This window comes from Squalius cephalus (genome assembly GCF_949319135.1).
Source record: "Squalius cephalus genome assembly, chromosome: 16".
Lineage (NCBI taxonomy): Eukaryota > Metazoa > Chordata > Actinopteri > Cypriniformes > Leuciscidae > Squalius > Squalius cephalus.
The window spans coordinates 36,015,563-36,028,447 of NC_137137.1; the positions used below are offsets into that span (position 1 = coordinate 36,015,563).

At 37.9% G+C, this 12,885-nt stretch overlaps 2 protein-coding genes across 4 annotated transcripts in view; both read left to right on the forward strand.

The window, feature by feature from the left end:
* Nucleotides 1-456: 456 nt before the first annotated feature.
* Nucleotides 457-9,081, forward strand: ubiad1 (UbiA prenyltransferase domain containing 1). 3 transcript variants are annotated; one of them, XM_079896342.1, is made up of 3 exons: nucleotides 457-622; nucleotides 2,051-2,595; nucleotides 8,334-9,081. In XM_079896342.1, exons 2-3 carry the CDS (start codon nucleotides 2,091-2,093, stop codon nucleotides 8,819-8,821), a joined length of 993 nt encoding a protein of 330 aa, XP_079752468.1. In that variant the 5' UTR covers nucleotides 457-622; nucleotides 2,051-2,090; the 3' UTR covers nucleotides 8,822-9,081. The 3 variants fall into 3 exon arrangements, with proteins under 3 accessions (XP_079752468.1, XP_079752467.1, XP_079752469.1); XM_079896341.1 differs by having other exon boundaries at nucleotides 458-665; nucleotides 8,334-9,078; XM_079896343.1 differs by lacking the exon at nucleotides 457-622 and adding an exon at nucleotides 716-865.
* A 2,264-nt stretch (nucleotides 9,082-11,345) lies between these two features.
* mib2 (MIB E3 ubiquitin protein ligase 2) overlaps nucleotides 11,346-12,885 on the forward strand; it is a 79,320-nt gene continuing 77,780 nt past the window's right edge. Inside the window, exon 1 of the mRNA XM_079898107.1 lies at nucleotides 11,346-11,615. Coding sequence (XP_079754233.1) covers nucleotides 11,603-11,615 — 13 coding nt within the window. The 5' untranslated portion in view covers nucleotides 11,346-11,602. The remainder of the gene's footprint in view (nucleotides 11,616-12,885) is intronic.

The following is a 12,885-nucleotide window of genomic DNA, read 5'->3' on the forward strand; positions in this document are numbered from 1 at the left end:
GCCTGATAAAAATGTTAATATTAAAGAAAAACGTTAGACGGACTTAGAGGCTTTTGCATCTGAAGTCTTCATATGTAAATACATTTAGTATAGTTTACACAGTTTTTATATTTATATTTATTTTATTTTTATTCACTTTTACTTTTGATTCCTTATCTAATCCATATTAATCTACATATTATCATTTATTTATATCCGATTGTTAATTTTAATTAATTAATTTTAATATATTTATTTCTTTACATTTTACACATTCCTTATTTAATCTATATTAATCTACATATTATCATTTATTTATATCTGATTGTTATTTAATTTTAATTAATTAATTTTAATATATTTATTAAATATTTATTTTTTACATTTTACATAATTTGACTTTGAACCCGCTTTGAAAACCGAAAACCTCTGTCTAAGGCGGAACGATTAGTCGGGCGGAACGATTAGTGTTCTACCGTGTTTCCGCCCGGACTGTATCACACGCGCTGCACTCTGAGGTGTTGGACGGAAATGGCGATGTGTGAGTCGGTTAATGTTGCTAATGTCGTTTAAATCATCACTGGACTGCCACGCTCCTGCTCGGACCCTGCGGGGATTGATCCCTGAACCCACGGCACGATGCGTGAGTGGCTCTGCTGAAGAGTGTGTGTGTGTGTGTGGAGCAGGTAACGTTACGATCCTGACGGACACTTTGATAATCTCTGATAATCTCTCTAACTAGCATTAGCCTTTAGCAGCCGGACCACTATCATAATCATCATAACCAGTGATGGAACACTTGTGAAAGAAACGCGTATTGTGTTTGACACACGGATGAGTGTGCTTGTATGGACACGTGATCTGATGTTAATGAGCAGATCAACAGGTGAGCTGATTAAGGCTCTTTAATTAATGCTCTCTTAAATTACATTACAGGGGTTTGATTCAACGGGCCCCTAAATATGATTCTCCCTTTGCGAGGGAGTCCTTTCACAACAACTACTACTAATAATACATGAAATCATGTGTAAATATGGAAAATATTTACATATATTTTCTACCCAAAATATGGTATTACTGTCCAGAAACACACGGTATAACCAATACTGAAAAAAGTATGAAGATATACTGGATTATTTAGTTTATGATCATAAAAACATGGCAGGTTTTTGTTAGTGTCCTTGTGTTTTTGAAGGGCATATGTTTTTCACATGGCATTTCCACAGTAATTAATATCATAAATCATATTAATAAAATAAAAAAGTACATTTATAACTGTAGGCTATTTTGTGTTATATCACCCTAGCATCTGCATGGTGTTTTTAAAAGAACAGATAACAGTAAATTGTCTTTCTTCTGACTGCCCTAATCTAATTTTCTTTATTTAATAATCCTCTTAGTAATTTTTCTGTTTTGGAAAATCATTGAAACACTGTTGTGGATATTTTCTTTTGCAATTGGACCAAACTGGAGCACAGAAATCACATACAGTCATAAAAACTCAAGCGTTTCTTGATTTTGTAAGGAAGTCGGCCCTGTGAGCTACCAAGCTTGTTAATCTGTGGTATTTGCTTCTGCATTATTCCAACATATTTTAAGTTGATTTAAGTTGAATTTGTGGTGGAAAAACTACATTACCCATGATGCTGTACAGGAAATTCCACCAATCACAGTCACAACGAGCTCTTTAAGTCCGTTACCGTTACGATACTCTCAAAATAAACTTTATGATGATGATATTTAATATTTTATTAACCCACCAAACGTAAAACTTCCACGAGGAAAAACTCAACAGCTGCTGACTTCAGTGACCCGGATGAGCCTGTGTTTCTGTGTTCAGTTGTTATCTGGGAGTAATAAACCGCTGGATGCACGATTAACCAATCAGAATAAAGCATTCCAGAGCCGTGTAATAATGTTGTTCATATGTCTGTGGTGTTTTTAATATGCTTCAAGACAAACCATGTGTAAATTCATGTCAAGAGCTGTAATAATGTAAGTTAATGAATGTCTGCTGGTGTGATGTTGTAATGATTAGAGTGTGTGTGTGTGTGTGTGTGTGTCTCGACAGCTCGTCTCCTCTCTCTGAAGCGCTGCTAGACTGATCCGCCATGAAGCAGGCGAGCGCTGAGAGCTGTGTTCTCTCGGGGTCGAACGGCCTGAACGGGTCAGGGTGTTCTGGAGCGGGTCGGGCCCGTGGCGTGAGGGGTGTGCAGGGCAAGTGCGCGGCGTACGTGTTAGCGCTGCGTCCCTGGAGCTTCAGCGCCTCGCTAACACCGGTGGCCCTCGGCAGCGCGCTGGCCTACAAGCTGGAGGGGTCCGTGGACCTGCTGGTTTTGCTGGTGTGTGCCGTGGCTGTGCTGCTGGTCCACGGTGCCGGGAACCTGGTCAACACCTACTACGACTTCTCCAAGGGCATCGATCACAAGAAGAGCGACGACCGGACTCTGGTGGACCAGATCCTGAAGCCGCAGGACGTAGTTATGTTCGGGGCGGTGCTTTACTCCGCCGGGTGTCTGTGTGCAACACTGCTCTTCTGCCTGTCCTCGCTTAGACTCGAGCATCTGGCGCTCATCTACTTCGGGGGACTGTCCAGCTCTTTCCTATACACTGGAGGTGAATATGCTGGGTTATGACTGGGTCTTAAAAATGGCCATGAAGGGCAAAATTAGCTATATAGACCAAAAATTACTGGAGGTGAATATGATGGGTTATGACTGGGTCTTAAAAATGTTAATGAAGGGCAAAATTAGCTATATAGACCAAAAATTACTGGAGGTGAATATGATGGGTTATGACTGGGTCTTAAAAATGGCCATGAAGGGCAAAATTAGCTATATAGACCAAAAATTACTGGAGGTGAATATGCTGGGTTATGACTGGGTCTTAAAAAATGGCCATGAAGAGTAAAATTAGCTATATAGACCAAAAATTACTGGAGGTGAATATGATGGGTTATGACTGGGTCTTAAAAATGGTAATGAAGGGCAAAATTAGCTATATAGACCAAAAATTACTGGAGGTGAATATGATGGGTTATGACTGGGTCTTAAAAATGGCCATGAAGGGCAAAATTAGCTATATAGACCAAAAATTACTGGAGGTGAATATGCTGGGTTATGACTGGGTCTTAAAAAATGGCCATGAAGGGTAAAATTAGCTATATAGACCAAAAATTACTGGAGGTGAATATGCTGGGTTATGACTGGGTCTTAAAAAATGGCCATGAAGGGTAAAATTAGCTATATAGACCAAAAATTACTGGGGCAAATATTCTCTGTTATGACTGGGTCTTAAAAAATGGCCACAAAGGGCAAAATTAGCTATATAGACCAAAAATTACTGGAGGTGAATATGCTGGGTTATGACTGGGTCTTAAAAAATGGCCATGAAGGGCAAAATTAGCTATATAGACCAAAAATTACTGGAGGTGAATATGCTCGGTTATGACTGGGTCTTAAAAAATGGCCATGAAGGGCAAAATTAGCTATATAGACCAAAAATTACTGGAGGTGAATATGCTGGGTTATGACTGGGTCTTAAAAAATGGCCATGAAGGGCAAAATTAGATATATAGACCAAAAATTACTGGAGGTGAATATGCTGGGTTATGACTGGGTCTTAAGAAATGGTCATGAAGGGCAAAATTAGCTGTATAGACCAAAAATTACTGGAGGTGAATATGCTGGGTTATGACTGGGTCTTAAAAAATGGCCATGAAGGGTAAAATTAGCTATATAGACCAAAAATTACTGGAGGTGAATATGCTGGGTTATGACTGGGTCTTAAAAAATGGCCATGAAGGGTAAAATTAGCTATATAGACCAAAAATTACTGGGGCAAATATTCTCTGTTATGAATGGGTCTTAAAAAATGGCCACGAAGGGCAAAATTAGCTATATAGACCAAAAATTACTGGAGGTGAATATAATGGGTTATGACTGGGTCTTAAAAATGGTCATGAAGGGCAAAATTAGCTATATAGACCAAAAATTACTGGAGGTGAATATGCTGGGTTATGACTGGGTCTTAAGAAATGGCCATGAAGGGTTAAATTAGCTATATAGACCAAAAATTACTGGAGGTGAATATGCTGGGTTATGACTGGGTCTTAAAAAATGGCCATGAAGGGTAAAATTAGCTATATAGACCAAAAATTACTGGAGGTGAATATGCTGGGTTATGACTGGGTCTTAAAAAATGGCCATGAAGGGTAAAATTAGCTATATAGACCAAAAATTACTGGGGCAAATATTCTCTGTTATGACTGGGTCTTAAAAAATGGCCACGAAGGGCAAAATTAGCTATATAGACCAAAAATTACTGGAGGTGAATATGCTGGGTTATGACTGGGTCTTAAAAAATGGCCATGAAGGGCAAAATTAGCTATATAGACCAAAAATTACTGGAGGTGAATATGCTCGGTTATGACTGGGTCTTAAAAAATGGCCATGAAGGGCAAAATTAGCTATATAGACCAAAAATTACTGGAGGTGAATATGCTGGGTTATGACTGGGTCTTAAGAAATGGCCATGAAGGGTTAAATTAGCTATATAGACCAAAAATTACTGGAGGTGAATATGCTCTGTTATGACTGGGTCTTAAAAAATGGCCATGAAGGGCAAAATTAGCTGTATAGACCAAAAATTACTGGAGGTGAATATGTTGGGTTATGACTGGGTCTTAGAGGTGAATATGTTGGGTTATGACTGGGTCTTAAAAAATGGCCATGAAGGGCAAAATTAGCTATATAGACCAAAAATTACTGGAGGTGAATATGCCGGGTTATGACTGGGTCTTAAAAAATGGCCATGAAGGGCAAAATTAGCTATATAGACCAAAAATTACTGGAGGTGAATATAATGGGTTATGACTGGGTCTTAAAAACGGTCATGAAGGGCAAAATTAGCTATATAGACCAAAAATTACTGGAGGTGAATATAATGGGTTATGACTGGGTCTTAAAAATGGTCATGAAGGGCAAAATTAGCTATATAGACCAAAAATTACTGGAGGTGAATATGCTGGGTTATGACTGGGTCTTAAAAAATGGCCATGAAGGGCAAAATTAGCTATATAGACCAAAAATTACTGGAGGTGAATATGCTGGGTTATGACTGGGTCTTAAAAAATGGCCATGAAGGGTAAAATTAGCTATATAGACCAAAAATTACTGGAGGTGAATATGTTGGGTTATGACTGGGTCTTAAAAAATGGCCATGAAGGGCAAAATTAGCTATATAGACCAAAAATCACTGGAGGTGAATATGCTGGGTTATGACTGGGTCTTAAAAAATGGCCATGAAGGGCAAAATTAGCTATATAGACCAAAAATTACTGGAGGTGAATATGATGGGTTATGACTGGGTCTTACAGTCACAGTGAACACGTTTGTATGCACGCTCTTAAAGGGATAGTTCACCCAAAAATGAAAATTAGCCCATGATTTACTCTCCCTCAACTCATCCTAGGTGATATGACACACTTCTTCAAGACGAACACAATCAGAGTTATATTTAAAAATGTCCTGGATCTTCCAAGCTTTATAAAGGCAGTGAATGGTCGTTTATGTTTTGTCCATAGAAGTGCATCTACCCATCATAAAAGTGAAATTAATAAAGTTAATTATTAATTAATATTAATAATTAAGGCAGTTAATAAAGGCCTTCTGAGCTTGGAAAAATAAATGTTGAAAATAAAGAGCTTGGTTAATAAAGGTCAAAGCTTGGAAGAGCCAGGACATTTTTTAATATAACTCTGATTGTATTCGTCTGAAAGAAGATTGTCATATACACCTAGGATGACTTCAGGGTGAGTAAATCATGGGCTAATTTTCATTTTTGGGTGAACTATCCCTTTAACCTGAGGATATGATGTGAACATGTCGACCTGTTATCAGAGGAGAGTGATAAACGGCTTAAGCATAAGCCGATCGACAGCTGGATTCATCCCACACTAGGTTGGACTCACTGGCTGATAACTGACTAATCAAACACACATAACACATAAAATAGTGCAAATACAAAAAGTACTGTACTTTTTAAATATTAATTATACCTTGATCATTCATTATAGTTAAGTGCATTAACTAATGTTAAGAGATGCAACTTCAAAATGTAAAATTTATATACTCTAATGTACGTGTAAAACAGTGGTCTTCACTATATTTTTCATGCGAGCCGCACTGATAGGACAAAGTCAGTAGGAGAGCCATTTTACCGCAAAGTATAAAAAGTTACATCCAGTCATAAATACCATGTCTGCCTATCAATCTGTCACCCCTGAACAATACAATATGCAATGCAATAAATACAAAAGGGTGGAAAAAAAAACATTATTTATGATTTATCAGTCAAATTTGTAACTGAGACAAGATGATTTCCTTTAATGAAAAAAAAAAAAAGAAAACAAAAAAAGGGATTTCCAGAAAATATTCATCCCAGAATGACCTTAAGTTATTTTTTTCTACATTAGCCCATCTTGTAGGCCTATCTAACCAACCAAGAGCACATGCAGCGTTAAGAGCTGGAAAGACCGCCATAACTGGCATCTCTGCAGAGACTGGATACATGCACAACTTTTGTTTCAGTCGGACTGAATTCATTCCGATTGATGAATCTGAATGTACTATAGTTTACATGAACGCTAAACGTGATGTGATACATGATCGGGTTGATGTGCGTGTTTATAAGTCAAAAGATTCAAATCGGAATATGAACATATGAACCGTTGTGCCGTGCTGTTTGTTTTTATCACGCAGTAAAAATGCCCAAAGTCGTCTGTATGATAATCTGAAACAAGGACTGGTGAGCCGTTGTCCTGCTTCACTTCACAGATGCTGAGTGAAAGGAGAATTATAGAATGAAAGGACACTCATTTATGTGACACTTTATTCATCAGGAGAACAGCTCGTTCACGCGCGTCATACGTCGTCCTTTCAGTTTCGGTTTTCAGTCGATCAAGTTTTTTCACGTTCTCTCGATAAACCACCCCTTTCAATCCGATCGAAATTATTTGTAATAGAGCTGACACTTTTACTTTTTAAAGGGTTATGTTAAAGCCCTACTTGTTATTTAATGGTTTTATGAAATATCTCTAGTGAATGCATTATCATATCAACGTATTATATTTACCGTCATGAGAGCCACACAAATTAAAGCTTGGCGAGCCGCGCAATGAGTAACACTGGTGTAAAAGATGAAGAGTACTTCAGGCTTAAGACTGTGACTTGGCGCCACCTACTGGCAGTTTTAGCTATATTTAAAATGTTCATTTTCAAATATTTTAATATTGCAATGCTACTAATTTTAGCGCTATGAATTCAGTATTTCAGGCCCCAAAACATCGTCGTGGCATAAAACGTTTTCAGTTTTTAGTTGAAAGTGTGTAGTGTAAAAGGCACCTTATTATTCCAGTTTAATTTGGTTGGATGACAGAATCTGACATAAAAGATGACGCATACACAGAGCTGGTAGGAACTGATTATGTAATCTGGATTAAGTAATCAGATTCTATAAATTAAAAACTTATTATATTAAATTACACTTTAAAATACTCGTAATCCGACTACAGTTCCTCTTCATTACATGAGCGGTCGGTACGTGGAGGATAATCGCCAGTCGCAGTGCCTTTGTTTTGAATAAACGGCCTCTAGTGGCAAAGAATTACATAGTGTACCTTTAAAGGTGCAGTGTGTAATATTTAGGAGGATCTGTTGACAGAAATGCAATATCATATTCATAACTGTGTTTTCAGTGGTGTATAAAGACCTTACATAATGAACCGTTGTGTGTTTATTAGCTTATAATGAGGCGTTTCTCTCTACACACACCGCGGGTCCGCTTACATCGACATGTTTCTACGGTGGCCCTGAACGGACAAATGCGTTTCGTCACTATGTTGTTCTTCGTGATAAGAAGCTTCAGCTAAAGTCAGCGAATAAAACACTGACACAATGATGAACAAGTCACAATAATATTCGCAATAACATTTTACTGAATAATTAGGTAAATATAATTTCTTAATTTATCTTTGTAAAGAAACCTCCGCTTAACTGGCTCCTCTCTGCTGTCTCAGACGACGACATCACTTCCTGTCGGCCACCGTAACTTCTGTTGGGTGCAGTTCACAACCTCACCACTAGATGCTGCTAAACTTACACACTGCACCTTTAAATTTGTAATCGAAATAGATTACATTCATCTCATGTAATTTGTATTCAGTTTTATCCCCAGAACTGGTCATACATTTAATAATATTTGGGGAAAAATGAGACTTAACTGCAAAATCGCACTCATTTTCCAGGCGTGTGTTCACAATGCTAGTGTCCTCACGTGTTGTGTGTGTCCTCTAGGCATCGGCCTGAAGTACGTGGCTCTGGGGGACGTGGTGATCCTCATCACCTTCGGGCCTCTGGCGGTGATGTTCGCTCACGCGGTGCAGGTGGGATACCTGTCAGTGCTACCGCTAGTGTACGCCGTGCCGCTAGCGCTCAACACTGAAGCCATCCTGCACAGCAACAACACCCGAGACATGGACTCGGACAAGCAGGCGGGAATCGTCACGCTAGCCATCCTAGTGGGACCAACGCTCTCCTACATCATCTACAACCTGCTTCTGTTCGTGCCCTACCTGCTCTTCTGCATCCTAGCCACGCGCTACAGCATTAGCATGGCTCTCCCGCTGCTAACGCTGCCCATGGCCTTCCCGCTGGAGCGGCAGTTCCGCCGCCGCTGCTACGCTAAGATCCCGCAGAAAACCGCCAAGCTCAACCTGCTCATGGGACTCTTCTACGTGTTCGGGATCATCCTGGCGCCGCAGGGGAGCTTGCCCTTATTGTGAACTCTTGTCCTGTTTGTTTTAAACAACTCTAGGTACTTTTGTATTCGTAGCGATGCTAATCTAGAGTTCAAAGACTTTAATTTATTGTTGGTTATTTATGTTTTCAGAGTTGGCAAGTGCTCTCAGTGCATAGACTGCCCAGGACATCAGTATTGTGAAAAGAGACCAGTCTGTAAATTAAGAAGTGGAGATATATAGATATATATTAGTGCTGTGCAACCATCAATCACATTCAAAATAAAAGTTTGTTTACATAATTTGTGTGTGTACTGTGTATAATTATTTTGTATTTATAAATTCACACACATGCATGCATATATTTAAGAAAAATGTGTTTAGATATAAAATATATATATATATATATATATATATATATACAGTATATACATGCAAATATTTCTTAGATATATGCATGCATGTGTGTGAATTTATAAATACAAAATTAATATACACAGTACACACACAAATTATGTAAACAAACTTATTTTGGATGCGATTAGTGCAGGGCAACGATATAATGGTTTACTAGTACATTAAATGTTTCAGATATATTAAGTACCTTTATAATTTTTTCATGTTTTTGTAAACATGACTATAAATAATTTTTTTAATAATGTTTTTGATTTTCATTTTATAAAACCAGTCGAGTCTCAAGTACCCGCTCTTTAATGGTGGTCAATTGGTATTTTAACGAGGGAACTTTACCTTTAAAGTCCCCCTGTGGTGAAAATCCAGCGTTTAATGTAGTTTATATGCCTATGTGGTGTTATTAATAATCATGTGTAAATTCATAAGTCGACAGCATTGCTGAGTATTTCCTCCTTAAAACTGCAGTGAACCAAAGACAGTCTCAAAAACACGCTTTGAAATCGCTGGTGTTTCTGACGTCACAAACTACCTTGTAGCCAATCAGATCAACGTGTGATCGTCAACCAGTGGATCTCTGAGCTGAGTGAGTGAGTGGATTCATTTGCATATTCATAGAACCACGCATACTAAATGAGGCAAGGGTGTCGAGTTATATTCAAGATATTTTAAGGCGTGAAGGAAAAAGCGTTTAAATATGTAATTCTGGTGATCAAAGATGAGTTTTAGGGATGCAATCATTGACTACAGGGGGACTTTAAATAGTTCTTTAGTTTTAGTGCCAATGACTTTGAGGTTTTTTTGCCAAATCAACCAAACTCCTGAATCCACAAGAAAGGTCATAGTCAGCGTTAGACATATTTCAATGTCAAATAATTTTTTTTTTTCCAAATAAAGGAGATACCGAACCAAGTGTTTTGCTTCAGTTTGCTGCAGTTTCCTCCAGGACTCAAGGAAACTAGCGTAGCTAGCTCAGCTTTTCATGGTTTTTAAATGTTCACGTCAAAATGAACGTTTCATATGCTGCAGAACAAATACATGAGACGTTTTCTGATTATGACACATATTGATATTGATGCAGTGATTTAGAAATGCAATCCATTCACTTGGTTTCCAGATAGCAGCATGTGACCAAGTATTTGTAGACAATACAAGGTGATGATGAAGTTTAGTAATTCTGAGAGGATATAAGCTTATATATGTGATCTCTTTATAAATGTGTTTCTTTACTTGGATACTGTATGTAATAGCCTACTATTTCTAGAAAGCTTCCTTTTGTATATTACTTGGTTTTTCTCTTATTTTGTCCATCTAAACAAAATGCCCTTGCTTTCATATGTACACATCTCCCAGTATCAGTGCAGTTTAATCAAATATTGAGTTACAAAATAACTCACTATGCAGATGAAACTGATCGTTCAAAATGTCCAGTTTTTAAAAGGGTTTTTTTTTTTTTAACATTTTTTTATATAATTTAATTTTGCAAACGTTATGGGAACGTTCCTTTTGAATGTTCTCTGAACAAAGTAGCAACATTCAAAAAACGTTCTAACGTCCAACTAAAACACTTCAGAAAATTAAACGTTCCCTGAACAATATTTAAATAACGTTTTTAAGAACATTATTAAAGAACGTTATTAAACCAAATAGCCTAACTTTGTTGAGAAACCCTTGCCAGAATGTTAGCTAAAGTTCTGAGAATGTCTGTTTGCTGATTACTGAAAATGTCTGTAATAAGAGTAATAATGCAGTGCACACTGAAGTATGATGTATGATCATCGGTGTAGCATATGGATCGGCAACAAGATGGCTCACGAGGACCATAGAGTGGGGAGCGCAATGTTTTCGCGCATGCGCACTGTCCTGTTTCAAATCAGGATTTCACTATCAAGTATATTGATTTACTGATCAAGTATACTAAGGTTCCCGATAGTTCTACGCAACCTGCATCATAAATACATAATTTATAACTATAACATTAATTTAATGACGCACCATAGCCAAACAATTACGAATCCGACTACGGCGAAGGATTACCGCATGAATATTAATCAAGCGTTGCCTGGTAACCTTCCTGGAGCGTCACCTCATTAATATTCATGAGCCTATCTCTCGCCATAGTACGGTTGGTAAATTTGCATACGGCACGGGAAGCAGCGGCGTGGGCGTGTCCAGCGTATTAACCCGCACTGCTAGTTTGACTAGCGCGATGTGTTTTCATTTCGATGATTTATAGATGCTTTTTGGTTTTGTTTTCGTGTGGAATTATTTGCGGACGCACAACGCGAGGTGACGCGGAAGCTTCGGCCTGATGGATGTCCAGTGGCGTTACTGACGCGCGCGTCCATCGCATCGCAGTTATAACCGCTCGTAAGCCTGTATTAGCGCATTAATCGGTGGGCCGGGGAAGCATTAATGTTGTCGACAGGTAAGATGAAACAACGACACGATATGATGTGTTTTGTGCGACGGCTGATTCATATAACGGTGTCGCGGCCGTGCAGATGAAAAAACGGTTTACTTCTTTTGTTTGAATATTCATTAATGTGCATGTTTTGCTTGTAAAGAGAATTCTGAAACATATATTGATCATATCTCCCATAATCAGTCAACAAACAGTCAATGCTATATCAGTAAATGACTAGCTTTTGCAAGAGCAATCACGCGTTCTTGCTAATAAATACATATTTATTCGTTTATTTACACATTTATAGTCATGTTTACTGTAATATATAAATATTGTGCTTTGTTTATTTGAGCGTCGCACATTGATGTTTCTCTTATGGAAAAGTATCACTATATAAAATGCTGGGTTGCTTCAGCCCATGTCTGGGTCAGATATGGATGTTTAAACCCATCCGTTGGTTTATATGTTAGACTGTTCAGGGTTTGTCCGTATTTGACCCAAACATGGGATGAAGCTCCTCAGCTGTTGTATAGTGTGTATGTACTGATGGTAAAACATGATATTTTTACACATTCCACGTGTTTATCGAGAATATATCATTGTAATCACGTTATCTCAAACAATACCATGGTGCTTTATGTCTTTTGCACAGTATGGCACTAGCCTGTGTCCTAAAACTGCGATGTTTATTGTGTTTCCTTCAGTGGAATGGCGAGTCATTGTTATTTTTGGCTGTGTTTTGTTTGGGAATCGCTTTTTATGAGAAGTACTATGATAATACTGTGGTACATGGTACATAAAGAAATATATAGATACATAAAGTACTGAAAGAGCTACCTGAAAGTGGCCGAAGAATACCATGTTATTACCATTGTTCATCATTGGGTTTGATGGTTTTAAGATCCTTTAACATCAATGCAATCTTTCCATTGCACAAAAGCTTCTTTGGATTATTAAAATGCTCTTCACACTAAGATAAAATTGGTTATTTTAAGATCTGACCATCTCTATGGCATCACTGTGACCTTTGAACCTTTATTTTTAAGAGTGCATGCCGAAAACATGTTTAATTTTGATTTCTCAAACGCATTGATTAAGAGGACAGCAGTGTTGTTCAGAAGGTCAGGAGGAGTGTTTTTATTGGTCAGCTAACAAAGAAGTTGACGAAGCAGAGACATATAATATGAGCCAATGGAAATGCAGATTCAGTCCTTTGCTTAGTGTTTTGTTTCGTTGTAGTTTTAGACCTTTCATTTCTGTTCTGCATCCTTGGATATATGTATTTATATAT

Coding starts and splice junctions, on each gene's coding strand:
- ubiad1 (XM_079896342.1), top strand. CDS start 2,091: ATGAAGCAGGCGAGCGCTGAGAGCTGTGTTCTCTCGGGGTCGAACGGC. Junction 2,596..8,333: donor CTCTTTCCTATACACTGGAG/GTGAATATGCTG, acceptor TGTGTCCTCTAG/GCATCGGCCTGAAGTACGTG.